Source organism: Lagopus muta, chromosome 1 (assembly GCF_023343835.1).
Source record: "Lagopus muta isolate bLagMut1 chromosome 1, bLagMut1 primary, whole genome shotgun sequence".
NCBI classification, from domain to species: Eukaryota; Metazoa; Chordata; class Aves; order Galliformes; family Phasianidae; genus Lagopus; species Lagopus muta.
The window spans coordinates 110,034,957-110,060,184 of NC_064433.1; the positions used below are offsets into that span (position 1 = coordinate 110,034,957).

At 36.1% G+C, this 25,228-nt stretch overlaps 1 protein-coding gene across 10 annotated transcripts in view; it reads right to left on the reverse strand.

Moving 5' to 3' along the window:
* Positions 1-25,228, reverse strand: part of KDM6A (lysine demethylase 6A) — a 148,872-nt gene that overhangs the window by 40,698 nt on the left and 82,946 nt on the right. For 4 of the 10 annotated variants that reach the window (XM_048955699.1, XM_048955708.1, XM_048955718.1 and 1 more), the window contains exons 7-17: positions 19,778-19,832; positions 17,453-17,487; positions 13,859-13,952; positions 8,371-8,497; positions 5,723-5,821; positions 5,142-5,361; positions 4,444-4,578; positions 3,850-4,005; positions 3,117-3,212; positions 1,625-1,729; positions 609-1,004 (exon numbers count right to left, since the gene is read on the reverse strand). In XM_048955699.1, coding sequence (XP_048811656.1) covers positions 609-1,004; positions 1,625-1,729; positions 3,117-3,212; positions 3,850-4,005; positions 4,444-4,578; positions 5,142-5,361; positions 5,723-5,821; positions 8,371-8,497; positions 13,859-13,952; positions 17,453-17,487; positions 19,778-19,832 — 1,518 coding nt within the window. The remainder of the gene's footprint in view (positions 1-608; positions 1,005-1,624; positions 1,730-3,116; positions 3,213-3,849; positions 4,006-4,443; positions 4,579-5,141; positions 5,362-5,722; positions 5,822-8,370; positions 8,498-13,858; positions 13,953-17,452; positions 17,488-19,777; positions 19,833-25,228) is intronic. The other 6 variants (XM_048955736.1, XM_048955756.1, XM_048955747.1 and 3 more) reach the window with 3 other exon arrangements.

The following is a 25,228-nucleotide window of genomic DNA, read 5'->3' on the forward strand; positions in this document are numbered from 1 at the left end:
CACAAGATAAGTCTTAGAAGATACTAAGAAGACAGACATTTAGGCTGAAATTTAAAGATAAGCTCCACCTTCAAGCTCCAACACAGATACACAAAGTTTCCTTATACACTTTAATCGCCATGGATTTTTACTGACAAGAGTATTTTTCTGCAAGCATGGGATTGACTGTTAGATGTTAATCCTGAAAAATCATACGGAAAGAAAATATGGGCAATGATTACAAAAAACAACATAACGTCAAAAACGACCACAACATTTCATTTCCTACGAAATATACACATTCTTACTACACTAAAAGCAAATTTACAGCATTTAACAATAATGAAGCAACAAAGATGCACAAATACGTCTGGAAGATAAGGCATTTGAACAGTATGAACTGCCCCTATTTGATTTATGATTGTTTATCTTGAGAGTAGTTAATTCAGTGCATATGCTTTAAACAAAATATAACAGGCAGACTTAAGCTTAGTCTGTTTTATTTGCATGTATATCATCAACTGCAGAAAAAAGAAAAAGCGTGCTGACAAATGGGAGAATTCAAACGGTGGCTTGCTTATTAAGCCTTCCTATTGAGAATGCTATGTTAGTAAACTGAGATAGTATACCTGAGTGGAGTTAGATAGTTGGTTTTTCCACGGCTCCTCTGCGCTGCTGGTCAGGTTTGTGCGGTTATGAGGTAGAGAGAGTGCGTTTTGCTGCAGGTAAGGCACGTTTCCATTACTTCCACTTTCTGTTATGTGATTATTGCCTATCAAAATAGTGTCTGTACTACTCAGCGTTCTTGCTGTGCTGCAGGGAATGGGGCCTGCTGGAAAGGGTCCATTAGCCATAGGCTGCCCAGGGCAGGCCGGACGGATTCCACGCTGAGCGACATTAGGCACTCTGGTTAGAGCAACCTGTGGCTGCTGACCAGAGACAGAGTTTGTAGGCAGTGATGAATCAGCTGTTGGCCCATTAGGAATTCCAGTAGATCGTACCTGTGCAACTCCTGTTTGTCTCATCTAATGGAGGATGAACAAAGCACAAGGATGTTAGCTATAGAACTTAAGGCTACAGAATTTAAGAAGTAAAGATCATATTAGGCTTGTGTATTTTATATTGCACTTTTCAATTTCAACTGTATACTGATTTTGACACCTTGCCACTTGCATTTGAGAAGTAAGATGACTGTCATGCTCACAAACGCGCTGAGTGAATTTTAAGGTAAAGCTATTGGCACACCTTTCTTCTAGGCTCTTCAGTTTGACTGTTAGCATTATACTGCTAAAGTTGGACACTAAGAGAGAGAGAAGTGAATAATGAAAGCATGAGAGAAAAAGCTGTGATATGGCTTACTGCAAGTAAGTGTTTTTCAACTCATACTGCTTTTACATGCATTCACTCACTTCAGTTTGAAAATGTAGCTTGAAATGTTTTATGCTATCTGGTACCCCTATAATAAAACACAGCTAAAACCATTAACTTTCATAAGTAAATCACACTTAAACTTTGCATGAAAAAGATGACAATAATATCACCAAGGGCATGAGACCTCTGTACAAAACCTTAAAAATTCAAGAAACACAACAGATGCCATCATCAATAAAAGTTTTGTAGAACAGAAAAATATTTTTGTTCTCACTTGCTGGTGTTGCTGCATCAAGACAAACTGACTCTCCAGCTGCTCCAGCATAAGTTTCTGTGCTGGATTTAAATTATTTCGGTTTGCACGTAGCTGTTCCAAGTGCTGAAAAAAATCAACCAGTATAGTTTAGAATCATCACAAATGTATGCAATTTTTAATGACCTTCTTGCATACATTACTGAAAATTATCCAGGAAGATGAGACTTGTACAGCTAAAACAAAACTTGCAAAGCTAAAGACAAGATCAAGATTTCTGCTGCAGACTAAAACATCTTTCCATAAACTAAAGTCTGTAACCAAACTTTATTAGCTGTTATTAAAAGTAAAGAGATCTTCAGAACTATTAGAGTATATCTCATCACCACTTAGTTAAAATTAAGAGAACTGGTACTGTTAAGAAAACTACATTAACGTAAAACTACATTAATTCAGAATTCCTATTATCATTATGTATGTTCTAACATTTTTGTACTATTCTATTATTTTATAGTTAAAATAATGCTCAGTATGAAGTAAATTCAGTCTTACAGCCACACTTGAAAACTTCTCAAAAAAACACATAACATTCAGAACACTATGCAACTTAACTGCAGAAAGAAGTATCTGAAGACACGACCCTGCAGTAATTTACAACTAAAATTTAAGTATTTGTTACCCAAAACCTGATCTTTGCATCCCTTTTAAGCTACTCTCCACACACCTTCAGTCTATCAGCAAGTAACATCTTTCATATAAACAAACAGCCAAAGAGCTATTTTGCAAGTTACAGGGAATACTGCTCAAGGAGCCTTCTGTTTCTGCACTATATTCTCTTCTACGTTTCCTTGTATTGAAAATAGTATCTATGATACACAGGCAAGGGTTTCCAGCTAAGCCTGATTTTCAAAATGTGGAATTCCAGCTGAATCTCACTGTGAGTTCTAATGAACTGAAGACATGACAAAAGCATCGTCACAAAAAAGACCTGAAGCAAGATTTCAAAAACAAAATCTAGTATTTCATATAAAAAATGTTAAATGGTGTGTAATACAGAAAAGTGGTACCAACTTTCATTTGATTAATCCCATTTTGTACAATGTGTGACTTTATGTAATTTGATACAATAAGATAGCTCATAAGAAAAAGAGGATGCCACAATATTTTCACTTCTTCAATATTCTCCATGCTAAAACAAGTAGCAAAATACACTTGCCTTGCAAGTGTTACAATTTGCATATCTATCTTTAAAACAACATAATAAGTGGCATTACTGTATGCTCCTACTTAAATTATACAATTCAAACAAGATAAGCATTCAATTTCTACTAATGATCGAATCTATTTTATTATACAGCTAATCTTATATATTCCACACAGCATTCATCAATATTAAAAGAATTTGTATTGTTTCCCATTTAATTTCAGAAATGTGAGTCAAAAGTATTTTTTTCTTAAAAGAAAGAAACTAACAAAAAATAAATCAAAGCTTCAAGACCTTCAATGTACTTACCTGTAATTTCTGTGGTGTCAAGCACCAAGAATGAATTTGTTGTTGTACAGGAGGGTGTGACACTGTATGGCCACTGCTCCAAACATCTGAAGTATTCTGAGAGAAAACATTCTGTTAAAATTCTTGACTATCAAAAGGTCAGTATCATCTTTTCACATCTGGATTTTATCTTATGAAAGAACTAGTCTTTGTACACAGAGAATATGCTAATGCATGCCAAGACTCGTTCTACCATTCCCATATAACATCATAGTAGTTAGATGTAAAATAAGTGATATCTAATACCATAATGAGAAACAATCAAATAAAATTATGCAATTAACTTAAAGGTACACTGCTGTTAGAACCGGGTAATTTTATCTACCGTAACATCACTACATGATGATGAAACACTTGAATTCTAAATATAAGCAAAGGCTGTAGACAGGATGATATGGTTGTCTCCCTCTCTTACCCATCACCAAACTATGACTGCACTTTTCCACATATACAACTGTAACTATAGTATAGTACACTGCTGATCTGTATTGCCCTTACACACTTACTACCACAACTGTAACCTCCTTACTAAACACATCACTGAAAAATTTTCTTTAAAATATCTAAAAACATTCCCCACCTTGATGCCAAAGGATTGAAATTCACGGCACAAATTGTGTGCATGCTGCATCACTTTAATGCATATTTCCATATGATTTTGGGAGGGGGCTCTTTAGTTCATCAGAATATATACCTTTGTTGGACTAGATGTTCTTTTCCTCTTGGCAGGACTGGTCAGGTCATCTACTTGGCTAGAAGGAATCATGTGTAGTGGCAAGGATTGCTGTGAAATTGGTGTTTGAGTGAGGCCTAGTACAGGTTCAGTATTTGGATGATGAGGTTTACAAGCCTAAGAATCACAGAAGACAAAAATATGGTTCTATATATTCTTAATTCTTTCCTTTAAACTACATATTTTAACAGCCCACATATTTTAAAAGGGCTGAGCAGATATTTTGAAGATGGTCTCAAAAACTGAAAAATCAGTTTCCATATGGTCATCAATGGAGGAATGTGTACCTTTCAAGGGATTATTAAACCACTGCAGCATTCTATTTAAGATGAAAGTTTTAAAATCATGAAAATCCACAAAGGTTCTAAATTGGTACCCCCATCTTTCTCCCATATTGTAGGGAGCTGCTTCTTGATCTAGTATACCTTTGCAAATAAATCAAAGGCTTTTTATTAATAAAAGCCAGTCCTGCACTCAACAAAATAAGCTTGACCACTACAGATTGTAAAGAACCCTTAAAGCTGGGCACCTGCAGAACATAACCCAACTTCTCACCTGCTGTGCTGTGTTCATGGCACCCTGCCTGGAGGTAAGCTCTGCGGGGATTGGTAGGCTCCATGCCTCCTCAATACTAGGAAGTAATTTAGTTTTATTCTGTAGACTACCTTGTGGAAGGTTACACAACTGAGCCTAGGAAAAATTATGTAAAAAGCAAATTTAACACAAGCCTACTTTAGTAAGAGCAAGTCCATGAAATCTTCCTATATGCTGTAGCTAATTATGTTTTAAAGAAGAGGATAGATTTAAAATTTGGGGTTTTAGAAAGGTGCTAAGTATAAAGAGGGTAACCAGAATATAAACCTTTGTGAGAATCAGAACAAAGATGAGCTCTAGATTCACAGGTCTCATAATTCTTTTTTTTTTTTCTGAAATTGCAAACAAGAGTGAAAGATAGCACGTGTGTGTTCTCTCTCTATGTTATGAGAACTTAAAAATGTAGACAATACAAAGAAAAAAAGTGATGTAAAACAGTATGCACTGATTAAATACGTAAAATAGGGTCTATATGTAATTAAATTCCACTTAAAAATGAAGAAATAAAATATTACAGGCTATGATATGCTTACAATACATATGAAAACAAGTTATACACACCACAAATGATTGTAAGTTAAATCTGTGTGTTACTTCTACCCTCCCCTCTGGTATGTATATGGATGAATATTTCCCACATCTTAAAACTTTAGCTTTACCTGTAAATACTTTATCCGTGCTGCAAGTGCAGAGGTATTACTACAATTTTTGCTCCTAGTTGCATTTAAGTAGCATTTAATGGCATCCTGAGGCTGGTTGCAGGACTCATAGAGTGTGCCTAGGTCCATCCAGGCTGCAGCATGGCCATGGTCTAATTGTACAGCACAGATATAGGCCTGTAAAGCATCCATAGGCTGATTTTGCTGTTGATACAGCACACTGAATAGAAAGATTTGTGAAGTTGAGAATTAATAACAAAGTACAATGAAGTCAAATACAAACATTCACCCCAAAGCCCTTAATAAACTTTGTCATTACATAAATCACAGTAATAAGCAAAAAAAAACCAACCCCATATTTATAAAATCTTGACATGCAAAGTTTGTATACACAGCATACTCAGTATTTTAAAAATGGAAAAAGCATGTAAAATTGTAATTTAAACTTCAAATTAGACAAATGTAACAACATAAAGGTAGAAACAAAAAATTACGAAACATTTGAGAGCACAAAAGTTTTAAAATCATATATATGCATTAGCATTGAATTATATCACTGTATTACCCTGTTTCATCCTTACCCTATAGAACACCATGTATCTGCACTTGCTTCTGATTTATCAATAGATTGCCTATAAGATATAAAGGCATCCTGAACTTTCCCAATACTTGAATAGCACCTGGGAGAAGAAAAAAAGACTTTTGGTAATATTTATAGAAGGTAATCAGTGATGATGGCTTACAAAGACTGGTCTGATAAATGTCAAGTTGTACAAATGCATACTCATCTAGATGAATCCAAAACATTTGCTGCTTGTCAATGCTGGGCACAAGTAGACTCAAACTTGTTAATCAACATGTATTACTAATTCTTCATTTGAGAAGCAGAGAAATGCTGTTTAAACCCTAACTTAATGTATTTGCAGTGAAAGCAGAAGTCATGCTATAGTTTGAAGATCTACCTTTGTTCCACTTAAGATAGACATCGGTCAGTAAGACCAATATTCAGCATATATAATATCCAGTCAACATTCAAAAAAATCCATTAAGATACTTATTTCATGAAATCTAATACAATAAAATTTCATATTCTGCAATTAGTGCTTCAGGATTATTTGATTTATATTAAGAGATAATGACCAATTCAGTCAGGGCGGTCTTGGAAATTTTTTATATGCATAACTCATATCTCAAAGTTTTCAAATAATGAACAACAAACCAATCAGTTTAACCATGTACAGAAAGCAATAAAAATCTTCCTTGTCTGGAGTTTTTCCAAATTTTATTACTTGAATATTATATATATACTACAACTTCATTGGTTTCCTAGGCATTGTAAGCAGAACTATCAAACCTTGAAAGAGAACTACCATTATTCTGCAGGGAATAGTATCTACTTTTTAAAATAAAAACTTCAAATAAATAAAATATGAAAAAAAACCACATGCAATTGATTTTAACTACAACAGCTTTGCCTTACATTGTTCCCAATAAGTTTCCCTCTTGGAAAAAGAACTGACAAGTTTCAAAGCACATCAATAACAAAGTTTATTCTATTTTAAAAAAAAGTCCAGAACAGTACAGGTGACGTTCATCAAATATGCTACACTCTTCTGTGTATTCTTAAGGCTTATTAGAAAATGCAATATTATCTAGTGGTACTCATTCTAATAAATAAGTCACGTCTCCATACAATGTTTCAGGATATCATTTTATCCAGAATTTAGCCCACGTTCCAATAGACATATTTAAATCTGTCTGCTTAACAGATACACACAGATTCCAATTAGGATAACACTAACATCAAGCACCCAAGAAACTTTAAAACAGGGAAGCGAGGTGGAGTTTTTAAACTTTAAACCATGTTATCTAATTTGGAGGACCAGCAGAGGAAAGAGTAACACAAGGGGATATAATGGGAGGGAAAAAGAGGAAGAGTGAATGCACAGCCCTGTAAACTTATAACTCTCCTGTTAATGTACTGATTGCAAGAAGTAGGTACAGAAATGTTTTGTTCTGCTCCTCCCCTGTAGAATATAAGGGATACTTCCACTACACTTCCTATTCCTCTATTTCCTCCATTCCCCTATCTTGTTTGTATAATCCTAGGTATCACTCCAACCAAACTAAAGCCTAGGTACAGGAAGAGCACATGTACTCCACTGAGCTTTGCCTTTGTCCTCCTGTTGTGTAAGAACACAACTGGCTCTATCTGTGTGGATTGGGATTAGAGAGGAAAAGAACAGGTTTTAGCCAAAGGGATGACAAAACAAGCCAGATGATCCCTGGCTCCTTTTACCTTTTCTTCCCACACCAGCTCTCTGTCCCCGCTGCTCGCACTTCTCCCTTAGCCTGCAGACTGCTAGTTTAAGACTCTTGCTCAAAAAAGAGCAGCAGGAATAAAATCAGGGTGACAGAAACAGTAGTGTGTCTAGTTAGGTATGACAAGAACTTACAGGAAAGTAAGCTGGAAGATACTGAGGTTACTATACTAATTTCATTTTTGCATAATTTCTATTTAATCTACTTCTCCACAGAACTGACCAGTTCATGTGCTTAAATTGACATCAAAGCTTTCAACCACATAGAAGATAAGTTAGACTGCTATTCCCCAAAGCCTGATTATTTCCAAAGTTACTGATGGCTTGTTTAAAGCAACTATTTGTAAAAAAAATGGAGACTAAGAAGAGTCTTTAAATTGACATGATTTTACATCTTCGATAAAGCTAATTTTCACGGGAAAACTACTGTGCATGATTGAAGATCAGTATAATACTTAAGTAGAAATTAGAATGGATCCACTTGATTTATCTTGGCTTAATATCTAGTTGTAAACTATTCTGTCAGCAGATCGACACACTTGTACTTTAGTGCTGAAACTGTTTGAGACTAGAGGGAGATTTTAAGAAAATAAAGAGAAAATAATGAAACAAGTAAAAGCAGGTAAGGCAGATTAGCATTACTGTAAAGGTGTAAACTGAACTACAAAACAAACAAACAAAAACAAAACAAAAAAACCAAAAAGAGGACCACTTAGGTAACGTATTTCATTTCAACTTATAATCTATAACCATCCTAAATAACTTCACAGCTTTCCAGAAAATCAGGACTTTACTAGATACAAACATCTTTTCCTTTCATTCTTTCTCTAAAAGCTACAAAGAACATAATAATATCCTCAAAAAGTAATTACAAACACAGTTACAAAGTCTATAAAGTCATTTCTCACCTTCCAAGGAAATACCAGGATTGACCAGAATTTGGATCTGCTTCTAGAGATTTCTGGAGATACTGTATAGCATAACTTTCCTTGGTTGCCTTGTCTCCAAGCTGATCCACGGTGTGATGCATCCAGCCTACAAGAAAAATCCACAGATGGCAGAAGTGAAATTCTCAAACATCACTTAATGCTCTGGCGCAGCAGAATATTGACAGCTTCGGTCCCTCTATAAAAATATGAGTATCAAACAATACTATCAGTTACACAAATTGTTATGAATGAAACTTAAAAAACTTCCTTTTGAAGTTCTATACTAAAACTACAGGACCTACATTCAAAATTGCTTTTACATGCCTTAAAAACATTCTTGTTTATTACAAGGTTAGTAGCATAACTATGAGCCGCTCAGTATTCAATACTCAATAAAAAGTTAATCTGAAAATATTAACTCTTTCCTCCTCTGAATGTTGGCACCTCTCATGCCCTCATCTTCCCTGTAACACACATCCATCATCTGTATATTAAGTTCATTTTACCTTTTCTTTCTAACTCTCGTGTCAGTATTTGCACTGTTCCCCAGTAATGCATTATTAATGCTTTGGCAGGGGGGTTGGACTCGATGATCTCAGGAGGTCCCTTCCAACCCCTACAATTCTGTGATTCTGTGATTATTAAGAATTGCTGTCATTCCATCTCAGTTTCTCATACTTTGTCACTATGTCTACCTTGCTACAACATCCCCTCTTTTTGATTGAAAAATGCAATCACTTCTCACCTACGTATCAAATTCTTCTAAAAAGATCATTTTGTTTTCTCACACAATCACAGAATATATTTTCATGTGCCTTCTCTTTTCTCACTACATTAGGCAAATTATTTATCCTGACTTTAATGGGCTCTCAGTCCTTGCCTTCATATAGTCTTTTACAAGCTATCAAAGTGCATCGCTGTTTCAGCAATGTCGTAATGCTTGGTTACCATTTCAAATAAAGCACCTTCATCATCTTCTCAGGCTTCTCCCCATGTGCCTCTATGCCTAGATGATGGTATCTCTGGAAGTGCTCACAAAATCATCTTACTGCTGCCTGTGAGTAAAAGGAAATTCTTTTCTACAGGCAGCTAGCTTGATGAAATCTCTGCATACTACACTGGTCCATTGGTCAATTATGTCTTGATGTTTGCTTAATTTCCATGTACTTGTCTTAACAACCTCTTGCCTTTCATCTAATATTCATAAATTGTAAAATATGAGAGCAGACTGTCCCTATGTTTTTATAGTGTCCTGGTCAAAAATGATCCCTCATGAAACACTGTATCAGTTTCATATAACATCCAAGGTTTGCATAAGGTTTTTGTTCTATAGAGCTGCACATACGTCTGCTCTCAGTGTTCATGTAAAACCTACATCAACTATACTTCTGCACCCTAAGCTTATCCTTTAAGAATCAGTCTAACTACATAAACATATAATATCATTTAAAGAATAGATTCTGCCCACTTCATCAGAAATGCCAGACCCTAGTAAGCAAGGCTGAGAACAGAACTGATGAGTATTTGCAGCTTTACTTCATTCTGATTGGACTATACCTTAAGTAACTTACTCTACCTGATCTATTTGAGTTATATATACATACATTTAATCCCATGGACTCACAGCAGCCACAGTGACACTTTTGCAAAGGAAGACAAATGTACAAGCTTAAAAAAAAAGGCAATCTAGGAAAAAATCGAGTCTACTGAACAATGTTTGCCTGAAGTGTTTGAAGAAGTTTCCAAGTGGAAACTTGGAAACTGTGTTGAGAAGCATAAGTTTGAATAATTCACCGACTGCAAGAAATACTGTGTTAAGAGTCAAGTAGTTACAGTGCTGACAGAAGAGTACTTTATCTTGTCTGAAGATGGACCAAGTCAAAACCCTACCCGCCAGAAAAAAAAGAAAAAAAACACAGTAACTTACGTTAACAACAAGCTATGATTTTGATTAAAATCCCAAGTCACTGAAGTCCTGAAGCACATAGGAAATACTTGTGCTTTAAGAAACAAGGCTTATGTGAGGGTGCTTATTTGAATGCACCTACATAACTGTACAGGAAAGATAAAATATTGGGTGCAGTGGCAGGCAAAGCCTGAGTGAAATGAAAGTAAGAGTTCAGAGAGTATAAACATGGTAAAAAACAGATATTAAACAATTTCCTGAACCTTCAGAAGTGTTGTGTGGTGATGCCTATTTTATGCTTTATCAGAATCTTTCCAAACTGATAGATAACATGCTGTATCTTCAGATCTTCTCTGAGGTTCACTGATAAGAAGAATCTATTTCTAGGAGACAGAAATGAGAACTAGAAATCCCTATCTACTTTCAGTGCTGAACCAAGGGTTGCTTTCTGATTTTATCTTAACATGTAGGAAGGTGAAAAAGGTAGAAGTCAAGAGAGAACAAAGTTTTCTTCTAGAACAGCACAAGTAAAGGAAACTGGTAAGCCATGTGGTCTCTGCTTTGCAAGAGCTAATTCTAATTGTCAACTAGCATACTGAATACTCTTCTACTTTGGGGACATTTTCAACGTTATAATCAAAAATGCTAATTTTGTCCATGTTCCAGGCTCTTTTCCAGTTTTTTTTTGTTTTTTTTTTTTTTAAATCTAATTTGTAACAAATCACCATGTTTCTTTAGCAAAAGCATGTTCAAGCCTGGCTCATGTTTTAGTCGGTTTTATGCTTATCAATCACTCTCATGTTGTATTTAAGGCAACTGCTGCTTCCTTGATAAACATCGTCCCAGTCTCTGAAGACTCTCAGTTTTTGAGCCTGTTCCCCATTTCAGAATCTCATGATGTCTCACCCAATTACAGACACATCACCTAGAAATGCCCCCAACAAAAGTCTTTGCGAGAGTGCTTTAGGAAGCCTGGGGCAGATGCTAACACTGTTCTACACTCCAGATTATGCAACTGCTCATTAAAATTGGAGAAAGAATACTGGGACAGATTAGATCTTCAGTCTCATCCGGCATAGCGGCCCTTATTTAATGCAATTTTAGGCAAAGTGGTGAAAAGAATTATTGTCTGGAAAGCAAATTAAATGCAGTAAAAAACATGAAACAAACTGTTCTTATTCAACTGCACAGATCTTCCTGTTAATCTATCAGAACTAATTAGTACACATCAGCTCAAACACATACATATTTCTCAGAGAATCACAAGGTTTTCCTCCACAATGATCTGTTTTGGAAAATAGCAATGAGAGTGAAGGTTTTAGTAATTCTCTCACAAAATATCTGAATTTGCCTAAATTTCAATTCATGCTCAGTAAACATTAATTAGTTAAGAAAAATGAACACAAGGTATTTTCATGCCAAAATAATTTTCCCGTTGGGAGTGGGGAAAAAAAAAAAAGAATCTGATCTAGAAATATATTTTGATTGTTTTTTGCTAATAGCATTCTGATAGATGGCAGGTATTTCCTACGTCGGTTGCTCTGGAAGTAATGCCTGATTTCCATGGAAACTACATCAAATACAAAGAGTACAATAACACTATTTGATAGAGCTAATTCTTAGCTACAAAACACTTCTTTTCAACAGTCACCACCTTTGGCTATGCATATTTGTCAGTTATGAACAAGAGCTGCATGCCACACTCATAAAAAGCTGCACCACTGGAAGTGACCCGCTGTCGCTGTCACCACTGCTGAAACACACCACCCACTGCCTCGCTGTGCTCACATCCACTGTTGGCCACCACCAATTTTCAGCAAGTGTTAATGAATGTCAACAGAAGCAATTTTTTTTCAGCAGGAAGGAATTCAATTACACACTGCTTCATACGCACTTCCATGTCAGACGCCACTGTGTCAGAGTGCCCCTCTGCTGCCATCTGTCACATGGCAATAACATATAATGGGATACTGGAGGGGAGCTTCAACCTCTACTGCCATACCACCAACATCTGTCTCTGACATCATGTGCCAACATCATAAAACAGGAGGCACTATTTTTGGAGTAGCCCTCGTATTATTTTTTTTAAGCAGCAGTGTACCACCCAGACTATGCTTCCCAAGGAGGTGTTTTATTATGAGCTGCTAGATACTAATCTGTCATAAACACCATAGTCTGATTAATAGCACCGCTAATAGTGAGGAGCAAAAGAAATGGTATTATTTTGTGAACATTCTAGTTAAGAGCACTGCCTCCTTCTCTACATAAAAGCTATCCCAACTACCACAATTAAGTGACCTACGCTGATTAAATAGGGCAAGCTAATTCAGTTTTCAGACAGCAGACAATTCTCAGACACTGCTCCTATTTGCTAGCACAGCAACCTGTGGTATGATTTTATGAAGATGGCCACGCCTTTGCTTCTAACATAGCAGCATGTGTGAAAAAGACTTGAAAGAGCACTGGTCACCTATTTTGGGCAATCTGTGTTCTGCTGATCCTTTGTGTAGCCTATATGAATGATATTGCTTACAATTTATACTAAGTTAAGTAGTACCAAATTAAAAAAAAACAAACAATAACTGAAGGGGATACTGAAATGTAAGGAACATTTCCATCCGACACCACCTAGATACCTGCAGTGTCACCTGTGGTTTCACACAGAAAAACTAAAAGCTAAACAAATCAGCCTGCCCCAAAAGCATACACAACCTGTGTTACGGAAGAAAAACTACTGTGGCTGTGACTTACTGCCAATTACTCATTTGAATTAAATGACCACTGTATGAAGGAAAAACAAAAAGAAAATGATGGGCACAAGCAGGCTAAATTAATACTTAGAATAATAAATTAGATGAAGAACATGGAGAAAGTGAATGAAGAATTTGCAGCGTTTGAATAACTTTAGCAAGATATTCTGGAAATACTTTCATGAGGCAAACAGGAAAAATGCAATTTATTCTACCCACTCCATAGAATTTTTTGACTACAAAAGATTTATCAGCTTTCTGTAAATGTGGAAGATGACAAATTTTAAACGGTAATGTTTTTTTCCATTTTATGTGGTTTCTTCTCTTTTATAGAGTAATAAACTTTTAGTTACAGGAGTATGTTTTCATTAAGCACTTAAAATTAAGTAGAAAGGTAGATTTTTCACTTGCAGGGTTATTCTATTCTGCAACAGAAAGAAGTATTTTGGTTTACTGCACTTAGTCTGGCAATTGAAGGGATGTTCTCAGAGGCAGAATTGAAAGAACAGAGAATTTTAACTACCATACTCTTGCTCTGAAAGATCACTCTCTCACTGCCCCAAACCCACAGTGCAACTACCATAGTAAATCTAAGAGCTTTTTAATTTTATAAGTTTAGTTATAGTATTTCCCTTCTCTCTTATTTGCTTAATTATCTACTGTTATGCATTCTATTTTGAGTTAAAATCTCAAATATGATCCTCAGTATTTCAGATTCACTTGGATTCAATTGGAGCCTTAAAAAAACACTGCTGAAGGCAAAGATGGAAAAAAAGAAACACACAGAAAAATAAAAGTTGATTTTACATACCTAACTGCTGTAAGACAGTTGCTTTTACTTGTGCAGGAAGGTTTTCGATCTGCAAAAGTTGTTCATAAGCTTCCTTTGCAGAGTGATACTTTCTCTGCGAAAGGAAAAAAGTAAATTGATTAATCATAAACCTCACAATAGATCACCAATAGCAACGATTTCACAGCACTGACAGCACACAAACACATTGACAAAAAAATCTAGAACTTTTTTTTTGCATACAGTGCATATGAAAGCTTTCGTAAGTGATATATATATATAATGGTAAGAGAATAACTTTCATAAAATATAGTATTTAATATAAATTGAATACTTAAAGTAGTGAAGGAAAATTTGTAAATTATTCAATTTGGTCAGCTCCTCACGCATGCATTATACTTCTTATACTAAAATGAACATGTTTCTTTTAAGAGGAATGCTTGACTGTGAGTTGACATTTGAAAAAAACCTACTCAAATGACTCCCAGGAAATTTGCAACAGAAAAGAAGATAATCAGAAACTGGTGGCTGGTATCCTTTAGACTCTCTCCCTTTTTTGTTATATTAGAATGGCTTATTTACTCTACTAGTAAGAGTCCCGCCATATGTAGAATTAAAACAAATCCACAGATTATGCCTCAAGAATCAAGATACGCTATCTTATTGTTTGCCATATAGTTTAAATGTGCTTAGAGCATGGAAACATTCAATTCTTAACTCCCATATAGACCTTGAAACAGAAAACACATTTCCAAGTTAGAATTGTGGTCATTTCTGACTTTTGGAACAGTAAGAGCTTTTGTTTTGTGCACATCAAACGTTAAGCAGTCTTGACTTTTTTGTTTTTCATTTTTGGTAATTGTGTCGTCATTTGTTTCTCCTTATGTTACCCTAGCAATAATTGTTTAACTGTGAACTTATTTTAAATGCTCAATTCCTCTACTTCTCTCCCACGTAACTATATAAAGTATAAAGGCTGAGGGCTGCTGTTTTTTGTTGTTCTTTTTTTTTTTTTTTTTTTTTTTTAATTGGGTTGTTGGCGGATTTTTTTTTGTCATTTTCTAAAAATTCTACACATTTTTTAGAGAAAAAAATATGCTTTCAGGTAACTCAACATTAGACCTCATTCTGACAGACAGATGAAGAACCTATTAAAATAAAAAGGGCCACCTAAATGCAAATTGTCGTGACTTAGTTATATTTCTTATATGCAAAGAGAACACAGTACTGCCTAGTGGTGGTTTAAAAGGGACAGTCAAGGAGGAGATTGTAAACAACCTAAGTGTTTATTAGAAGTTAAATGCTATTAGGTTCTTGAGATCCCACAATCACAAAAGACAACTTTGTTGATTTTAAAACCTTAATCTAGTCAGGAAGAAAATTAAAGCGGCAATTACATACTTTCAAATGGAACAAAGGGAAGTTGGTAGAAAAGGTTTTTAATTGGTGTTCATGAAATGTAGACAACTGGCAAGAAAACAAACAATATAAATAAATAAAATATCCATGGCTAGCAAAATTAAAACAATCAGGAAAGAACTTTAAATTTAGCATTGGGAACAAAATTTGTAGTTAATGACTATGAAAAATAGGCAAATGAACAGAAGTTCCCCTCTTGCAGTGTGACAGCAGGGGCAGCAATCTGGATGTTAAATAGATAAATACTAGTGACTAATATCTCCACTTTGAAAAAGATGTTTGCATGCTTGGAATGATTCAGAAAGATCTATTAGAATACGGTATGTTTTCTAGACCTAGAATAATATTTGCTTTTGTTATTTATTGTATTATTTACCCTTTAGAAATCTGCCTACATATTTGTCTTAAAGTACTACAGAAAACTGTCATAATGTTTACATTTGTTTTTATTTAGGTATTCAATTCAAATACATGCCCTTGAGTTTGGCTGTATCAGAAACAATCTTAAGAAACGTGGGTTGGGAAAAAAACATCATCTTTCTTTAGGAACTTCAGCTGATAACCTAACTACTGTGGAAGTACTCACATGGCCACAGATCAAGTAGTAGAAACAAGCATTAAAACCAAGAAAAAACACCACTACCTCTTATCAACCCTAGACTACTGTCTTGTTCAGAATGAATGAACTTTCTGACACGTTATTAAAGACGAGCTTGTTTTCGTATGTATGAGGGGGTTCACGAAACTGTAGCTCTGTGTCTGTCAGAAGAAACAGAAGCCCAGCCCCTCTTCTAAAGTGTCTCTTTGCTGTATCAAAGGTAATAAATCAAATCAAGACCCCTTGTGGTTCAAAGTTTCTCAAATTCCAAAAAAGAAGATACCCATTAAAGAGAACGGTGAGGCAAATGGAGTCTAAAAGCAGTATGTGCTTTTTGTTTCTGGCTTGTATTAAAAGTTCCTGTTGCCTGCAACTGCCAGTTAGAAAGCATTTGCGATATAGGCCACAGTATTATATAAGGCACTTGGCATGGTGACCTGAGATTTTCAACTTTCTGCTTCCTTTTAGCAGATCAAAAGGACCAACATGTATAGCATGTTTTGTTTACATGAACTTGTTAGATGTGATCCAGTGCTCAAAAGGAAACAAAAAACCTCTCTGACGTGTTAGAGTCACAATAATCCAGGAAGTTTCTTAATGGTGGTTTGGGATAGGGGATTTCTATTTGTCCTACAGTTACATAAATTCAAAAGTTCTACTGCACCAAAAGCAGTCAAAAGAAAATATCTCATTCAACATGTTTTTAACTTCTATTTATAAATAATTGCCTACATAATGTCAATTTTCACTGTGCCATCAAAAGACAGCACTTACTTATCAAGTTACTTTTCAAATGACTGAAAATGTAGAATTCGTCTGTCATCTGTTTCATTTACAACAGTTTTGTTTTCCTGTCACATCTCTTCTTCAGTCATATTATACCTATAACCATGACAAGAGAGTATACAATCTACAATCATATGACCAGTCAAGTTACAAATATACAATAGCTGTTTCCATAGCTGCTTGGTTTTAATTTATTTATATCCTGGAAGCTCAGCGAGTGTTCTATAATTTCCCAAAAGATTCATCTAAAAAACTGCAGTAGGATTTGACACAGAATAATAACACAGCATTATGTCCCATTGTCCTCAGATCTCACAAGCTTCTGTCACATATGTCTAGTTAAATTTGAAAATTTCATGTTAAATATACTGTAAAAGCACCTGGGCATCTTTTTGAGTGTGAATGTGAGGAACAACACGGATACGTATGAATTGAGAGACTCTATATTTTTTACATTTATATATAATATATACATGCACCTGGACAACTTTGTGTGCATGAATGTGAGAAACAATATGAATATGTATGAATTGAGAAACTATGCATTTTTTACATTTTTATGTATGTATTAAAAAATCCATTTGTTAGCCAAAGTTATGTTGCAGTTTACTGCATACTAACTGGGAGACTAGTGAATATACGTTTACTAAAATAGCCACCCCATTTCAGCAGGACAATCCTCGTGCATAATATTAGGACTTGAGCCTAACTTCAATTCACAAAAGCATCCATACTCAGCTGAATGCCACAGACTGATTATACCATCAGTTAGAAACTTCATCACACTTTATAAAAAGGAGCCTAAAGCTTACCTGGATTTCGTATAAGTGGGCGATGTGAAACTGAACTGTAAGAGTGAAAAATCAAAATTATTAGATGTAATGAATGACAACAAGAATACATTTTTCTCAAGCCAGAGATAAACGCTTTTGAAATTCATCAGTGCTAAGCAGAGAACTAACTACATTCTAACAACACAAAAAAGTATGTCTGCATTGATATTTTGCATTTAATATAATAGAACTGCCAGAAAATGTGTTTTCTAGAAAAGCATCGAGACTGAAAACAAAACGCAGAAAGGCAGACCATGGATTTTATGTGCATTCTGAAATGCAAAGTTCATTAACATTTCAGGATAGTTAGTAATATAATCCCTAAGCAGAGATGCACAATGACAAGTAATAGTTTCTGTACATAAGGAAATTAGAAATAAATAAGATATTATCTGTTTAAACCAAGCTCAACTGATTTCAATCACACAGAACTATCTTTCTCAATGCTATGGCACAACAGGTTTTAGGTAATTCAGATGTCCAGGGTTTCTCTCCGAGTCATGAAGGAAGGGAAAAGATCTGCTTGTGTATTGCTTTGTCCTTCACTATAAAAGAAGTATAAAAGAAGGTACCCTACTGCATGTCAGAAAACAGATCATAATGAAATGCATCATCTAAAATTTTAATAAACTTTTTGTGTCCCTTTCTAAAGGGCACATAACACACCCATTATGTTTGCCATATCATCTAACTTCTTTCTGCACTGATGAAAGAGAAGCCCTTCTTTTGTCTCGGGGAGCTCTCTAAAAAATCTTTTTTTTTTTTTCCTCCCTCATAGCAAACCTCTTTCATAGTGAAGCTACAAAAGAAAGCCATGTCATAGAGGAGAAAGAAATTAGAGGTGTTGCATTAGCAAGTCCCTAAATAAAAGGAAGATGTCCTTAGGACTCAATCACTTCTGCCAGGAAGACTGTCATTGTAATGCTGTTACTCACATGGCCTACTTTAGGATTAGAAGAGGCTGGATTAAGGCTATCTCATGCATTTCTGCCAAAGTATCTGACATCTCAGATGAGGACGCACAGCTGTCCCTCCACTCAGCAGTACTGGAGAACCTGACAAAGTATCTTTCATTCCTCTTCACTCTTTCCTCCTTTGTTTGCTGTACACTGAATGCAACAGCACAAGGGCAAAGTAGCCCTTACAGGGAGCTGCACCTCTACATAAATCTAAGAGCACAGGTGAAGGCAGGGGAAGTGTGACGAGAGCCTAACAAAAATTCAGAGCTGAAAACTGATAAAGTCAGTGAGAAATAATAGGAAAGAGCATGAAATACAATAAGCAATGATATGGCTGGTAGAAAACAATCAAAATCTACTGACCTAGTAAGAATTCTGCAAATAATTTTAGGAAATTACTCTGCCTGCTCCTGATAAGTGACATAGCCTTGCAAAGGACTCTGTAGCACAGCTGGCTCCTTAATACTGAAGCAACCAGCAGTTTCACCCATGTAAACAAAACCTCTTTATCTACCCTTGCTGACAGAATATTCAAATTCAATCCAGCTTGGAATTAAACAGAAAAATGCTTCTAAATACTTTATCTAATGCTTCTGAAGCCAGCCTAAGGAGGCAACTTAGGCTCAACACCAAGTACACCATGAAGGTTCAAGAAGAAACAACTTTCTGCACTACTATCTGCCTTGTGATTCTGACAGATTCCATGCAATGCAGAAAAATACATTTATTCTTGCATATGATTTCACTCATTACAAACAAATATATGTAGCACAATCTGTAACAACCTACAAAATATAATGTGCATGACAGATCAAATCATGCTAAAAGATGAAAGTGCTGAAGTACTGGCTAATATATAATGGCACCTAATAAATAAATTTTTTTCTACTTTTTTTTTTAATTTTATTTCATCAGTGCAAAGCCGATACTGAACTTTAGAATGATGCTGAGGTGACTGCTGAAAAAAAGACATATTTGCAAATTTGTCATACCTGGATACAGTGGCACCTGGATACAATGACTATTAAATGTGTGCCATGACACAGGCACTACATTTATAAATAAATAAGCAAAAATTCAAATACCAAGTTGCCTCTAGAACTCAAGTCTTCAGAGCAGTTAATATAGTAAGTCTCTGTTTTCACTTATTTATTTTATAAAGCAATCCACAATTCCACTGCAATATCTGTCTCCATTTAAAACAACAGGTTTTATAGTCTCCCTCTCAGTATTTTCTCTATCTTTCTGTTTTGACTCTTTTCACTGAAAACAGTTACAGCTGTAAGAAAAAAAAAAAAAAAAAACCTGAAACAAAACAAATGGAAATACTTAAAAAGTTACTTACTTTCAGCGTTAGACAAAGTGCAGGGGTTGCAGTCAATCAAAGCTAACTGAAAATGCTGAAAAAACAAGGATGAATTGATTTTCAAACAATGTAAGACTCCTTCTTTGACAAACTACTAAGAAAAAATCCATTTCCTACTTAGGAATAAATACTATATTTTACCATTTGTCTTAAAGAAAGTAATCTTCAATTTCTGTTCAAGAGTGTTTGCTAGAGGAAAGTAAAAATTTTTTGTAAACATATAGCAATGCTTCTAGTAATGCACGTTTGCAAGAGGCATCTCCACAAAATGATTAAACAGACAGCAACTGGACGAATGACTGTATCAATGGTCAAAATTGGAAGAACAAGTTTTCTTAAGAAGGCCGTTACACTATTAGCTCATAGTCTCATGGAGACCAGCATACGAAGTGTAGATTTGTCTATATAGAAAAACAGAATATTTTTCCTGTAAACAAGTAAGGAAGTGATTTAAAGGTTTGTTGCTTTTGCTGTATTTTTGTGTCTTCCTTTTTAAGAATTAATCTTATCAAAAAACACTTACAATAAGTATCTTTATGTTTAAAAATTGAGTTCACAAGTTCATTAGTTCTTGCGCTATCTCCCCTCCAGGTGTTAAGACAATGGCAATTAAACACTGTTTCTTCAAGATATGAAAAATATGTTTTAAAACATCTTCCTGATCTAAAATTCTCAGATAAGCATTTCAGTCTTCCATAAAGAAGAATACAAGCAGTGCAGTAAAATTTATCTACAAGAAGGCCTGGATGTGACCAATCCTTTAACAAGTGTCATGTCAACTCAGTGACCACTACTTACAGCTACAACCCAGTGTGTTAAAATGGATACGCTGGGCATACGAACCCAAGTGCCAATGCACTTTTCCAAAAATTCACAGAAAATTCCTACATGCAGCACAGAATTTGGATGAATAAACTCATTCACTGCAAATTAAGGCCTAGAAGACAGAAACCTAGGAGACAACACATAAAATACAACAGATACAGCTATCTGTAAAATACAATATCGGATGGCTTCTAATGCACAAATTGTTACTGACATTTCTGTATATTTTATCCAGCTAGCATGGAATTGACTGTTTAGCTCCCAGTGTGCAGGATGCCCAACAAGGAGGCATCAGGAGCTTGTCAGTAGCTGGGAAGAAAGAAAAATGCATTCATAATGCATGTATATGCAACTTGTTTTTCATACTGTCATACTCAAAGCATTTAGACACTATGCAACTTTCCTTATGCTCACAATGCTACTATGTATGTTATGCCTATGTAATACACATCTCAAAGACTTACAAGAGTTTACCAGACCACCAAATTTCTAAATAGATATTTTTAACAGAAAAAAATGCATATATTAGATAAATATATTGTCCACAGCACAGTATAAGAAAAAAGTTCCTCATTAGCTGAGGCATATAGTGGCATAATCTCACTGACTTACATCAATACCATTTGTAATATATAGCAGCTTTTAGAAAATTAAACAAACTCAAGTTGAATAACCGAAATTTACAAATTTTTATGAAAATTCTAGCAACATAATTCGCAAGAGTACAGAAAACAATGACATACATTACTTGCAAAATAACTTTTTAACCTTAGCATAAATTTAATAGCTTAGAAATGTTAAATACTAGCTTATTTCTCTGTCTTGCTTGCTTTTTTTTTTGGTTTCTTTTTCCTAGTGTTGAGCAGTAGGAGAGAACTTAAAACCTCCCATCACTTACATTGCAATGCTGCTTGTGTGCCTCAGGGACATCCTTTAGTCTGTTACCATAGTGATTCTACTAAGCAAGCAACTCAAAAAAAAAAAAAAAAAAAGACTAAATAAAAATAAAATGCTCTACATTATATTGCAGCTTTCCTAACCAGAAAAATAACCTAACAACATAGATCTATATACTTTGGCCTGTACACTGAGTACGCCGATTTAAATGATTCAAAACCCATTTTGCACAGATGTGTAAGCTTGTACTGTCATTAACAATTAATATGAAAAGATAAAGCAGAAAGGAACAGATTTGTTCTCACCTAGCGATGCTATTATAAAAAATCAGCAGATCCAAAAGGAATCGATTGACAATCGTTCTGCAGTAGCTTTGCAGTAGGGCTATTGCAGTGAGACTCACCGGCAGAAAGCAAGCAACCGTACACAGAAATCTAACCATTTTAATATTTAAATATACCAGCAAAATCAGTGCTGCACAGCAAAAAGCAGGATTATTCTCACCAATGCCTCCTAAAAAATTAACTTCTTACTTCCACCACACTATATTTCAAATTTCAACATCCATATTATGAAAATTTTTCTCCATGTAGAAAATTTCTGCTAGCACTGTTTACTATGCCACAAAAAAAAAAAAAACAAAAAACCAAGAAAATTGATAATCTGAAGCATGTAACTACAGAAGAATAAACCATCTGCCCTAAACAGCAAAGCAATACACAGAAACACAGAACCTCTCAAACCAAAAAGCTTTGAAATGCACATAAACAAGCAAACCTACACCTCTTGCTGGATAAAGAATCCATAACCCCCTGGTAAGTATCCAAAAACATTCAAAAAAAGCATGCACTCTAACACATAAAGCTCATCAGCAAAAAGCAGGTCCACTAATTCCAATTGCCAGCATCAAAAAAATTAAAAATAGTAATAATTTCCAACTTCCATCTCTGCAACAAACAGAAGCAGCTAGCAAACATCTGCACCTCTCTCAAATATTGCAGCACTGAAGCTGGCTACTGCTGTGTGAAATAGTTATTATGCAGGAGAGGCCGCTGCAGTTCAGAGACGACATACAATACCTCAAGGCAGACAGCAGTCTATAGAAATTCAAATGCAGAGTAAGAGGATTTACCTAGAAGGCAGTGTTCTGAATGTTAAAAAGTAACAGTCTCTCCTCAAGGGCTGCAGCCGAAGTCACAATATACCTTGATTTGGAGTCATCTGTAATTGCACAATTATCTACAATCTATTCTGTCTCCTCTGGAGCCCTTGATGTGCCTGATTGTAGAAACAATTGCGAAGGTAACCTCTTCAAGGAGCAGAGGTACAGTGGATTGCATGTGAACTTAACTGATGAAAGGTCTAGTAGAAAACAACCTGGCAAGGATTTAAGTAACTTTATATGTTTTCACTGCTACAATTAAATATATTTCTCCTAGCACACTCATCCTTCACAATTTCAGAGGCAAGAGAGACAAGTCCCCACACTTGTGTTGTTTCATCAATAAACAACCAATGCATTTTCCTCCTAGAGTATGATTTTTACTGCTTTTTTGTTTATATTGAGTCAGACTTCAGAGCAGCGATTCTAAACCCTCCAGCTCTCTAGAAGGGCATCAACAAGCTGAGCAACACTCAGCTCTGCATCTATTTAGTAAGCAAGGCAAGCCATCGTTTGAAACCTGACAGTTCTCACAGACTTACCACGAAGGAAAGCTCCATCATGACTCAGTATAACTCTGTCAAGAGATGGCTTTTTCTGCCTATGTGACCTAGGTGCGATTCCTAGGTCGCTCAGAGCAGCCTTTGTTCAGCTAAGTAGGACGCGGAAAGCCTTGCATAATCAGCTGTGGCAGCGTGCCAGGCCTCCATTTGCCAGGCCTGGCTGGAGCCTGGGGAGAAGGTCAGGAGAGGACGCGCTAATGCGCTGCTGCCTCGGCTCGCTGCTTGTCTGCACGGGGCTGGAGAGTTCAGGAGGACCTCGTCTTAGACGTCGAAGGTTTATAGAGCACAAGCACACTGGGACTTCTGTCTAACATTCAGGCACTGACAAAAACTGTTCCACAGACAGAGCAGAAAGGAACTGCTTGAGGACAGAAGGATGAAGGTGAGAGGTATACAGAATCACAGAACTGTAGGGGTTGGAAGGGACCTCCAGAGATCATCGAGTCCAACCCCCCTGCCAAAGCAGGTTCCCTACACCAACCACGTAACAGCGACACAAACAGCAACACACACAGAAGAAGTTCTTCAAACAGAACATGACTGAAGCTATATTTTCACTAACAAAGAAGGCTGCATTGGAATTTACTGACTGATACCTTACACAGCACAGCACTTACTACATTTTTCGTGCACGCTGGCCGTGTGTTTTATCATGTGCACACCACTCACATTCAGACATCCAGGCCTTAGAGCCCAGGGGTCGCCAGCATGGCTGGGGCTGCCTGGCATCTTGCTCTCACTGCTATACCGCCAGCACCCTCAGCCTGCAGCTGCCTACAGGCCATCCAGGCACCCCAGCTGCCGTGAAAGCACATGGCCATCTCTGCTCTCCAGCTATCCTTTTGGTTACAGATAATCCTGGAAACATGAACGACTGCACTCGCAAAGAGAAGGTGCATAGACCATGCAAGTGTCCTAGTATCAATATCCATTAGTTTCAGTGCTTAACATCAAGTCAACTATTTCTTTTCTCATGGTTTGTATCATTCCACCCGCCCCCAGTGACAGAAGATGTCTTATACCATAATAATTACATTTCAGCATTTCCTCCTTTTTTTAATCATAATATTTCTACAGTTCTGTTATAAAAGAACTGTAAAATTACTTAAAAATCCAAACAATACTAATAGAGAGAACAAAACAAAGCAAGCTGTGGGCAATACGCTGTGATGCACCATCAAAGTAAGTTGCAATGGTTACTCTACTGCAGCTGGATTAGTGACACGCTGTGTTAAAAACTGCCTCTCCATCATACATATACACAAACTCCAAAGCCTTAGAGAATAATATAATTCCTAGTTGCTGTTTTCATCCATTTAATGCAATAAAATAAAATCACAGAACCCCAGAATCATAGAATTAACACTTTGGATTGGAGGGACCTCAAACAGCCCACCCACCCCAACCCCTGTTGTGTGCAGGGCTGCCCCCCAAGTTCAGGCTGCCCAGAGCCCCATCCAACCTGGCCTTGAGCCTCCAGGGATGGGGAACCACAACTTCTCTGGGCAGCTGTGCCAGCGCCTCACCGCCCTCTGGGGAAAGAATTTCTGCCTAACACCTACCCTAAATCTCTCCTCTTCTAGTTTAAATCCATTTATTCTTGTCCTACCACTATTAATGCAAAAAATCAGTCTATCTCCTGCTCATAAGCTACCTTCAAGTAAAGAAAACCCACAATGAGGTCTCCCAGGAAAATCTTTTGCCTAATTTCACCTTGCTTCCCACAAAATGCTTTTTCAGTAAAGCGTTTGAACATCTAGGCAACCGTCTTACAATAGCCAAAGCTTTTCATTTGTCTGATGTCTTAGTCCTAAGCGCCCGATTAGTTTCTGCTACAATTACAGAGATAAGATCATACATAAGAAATGAAACTTTTCCATAAAGACATGTATTCTGACTATTAAACTTTTCATTATGTGGAGGTGAATACGTAAGGATTCAGTGTAGCATGTTTAAAAAATTACTAATCTAAGCAGGTGTTAA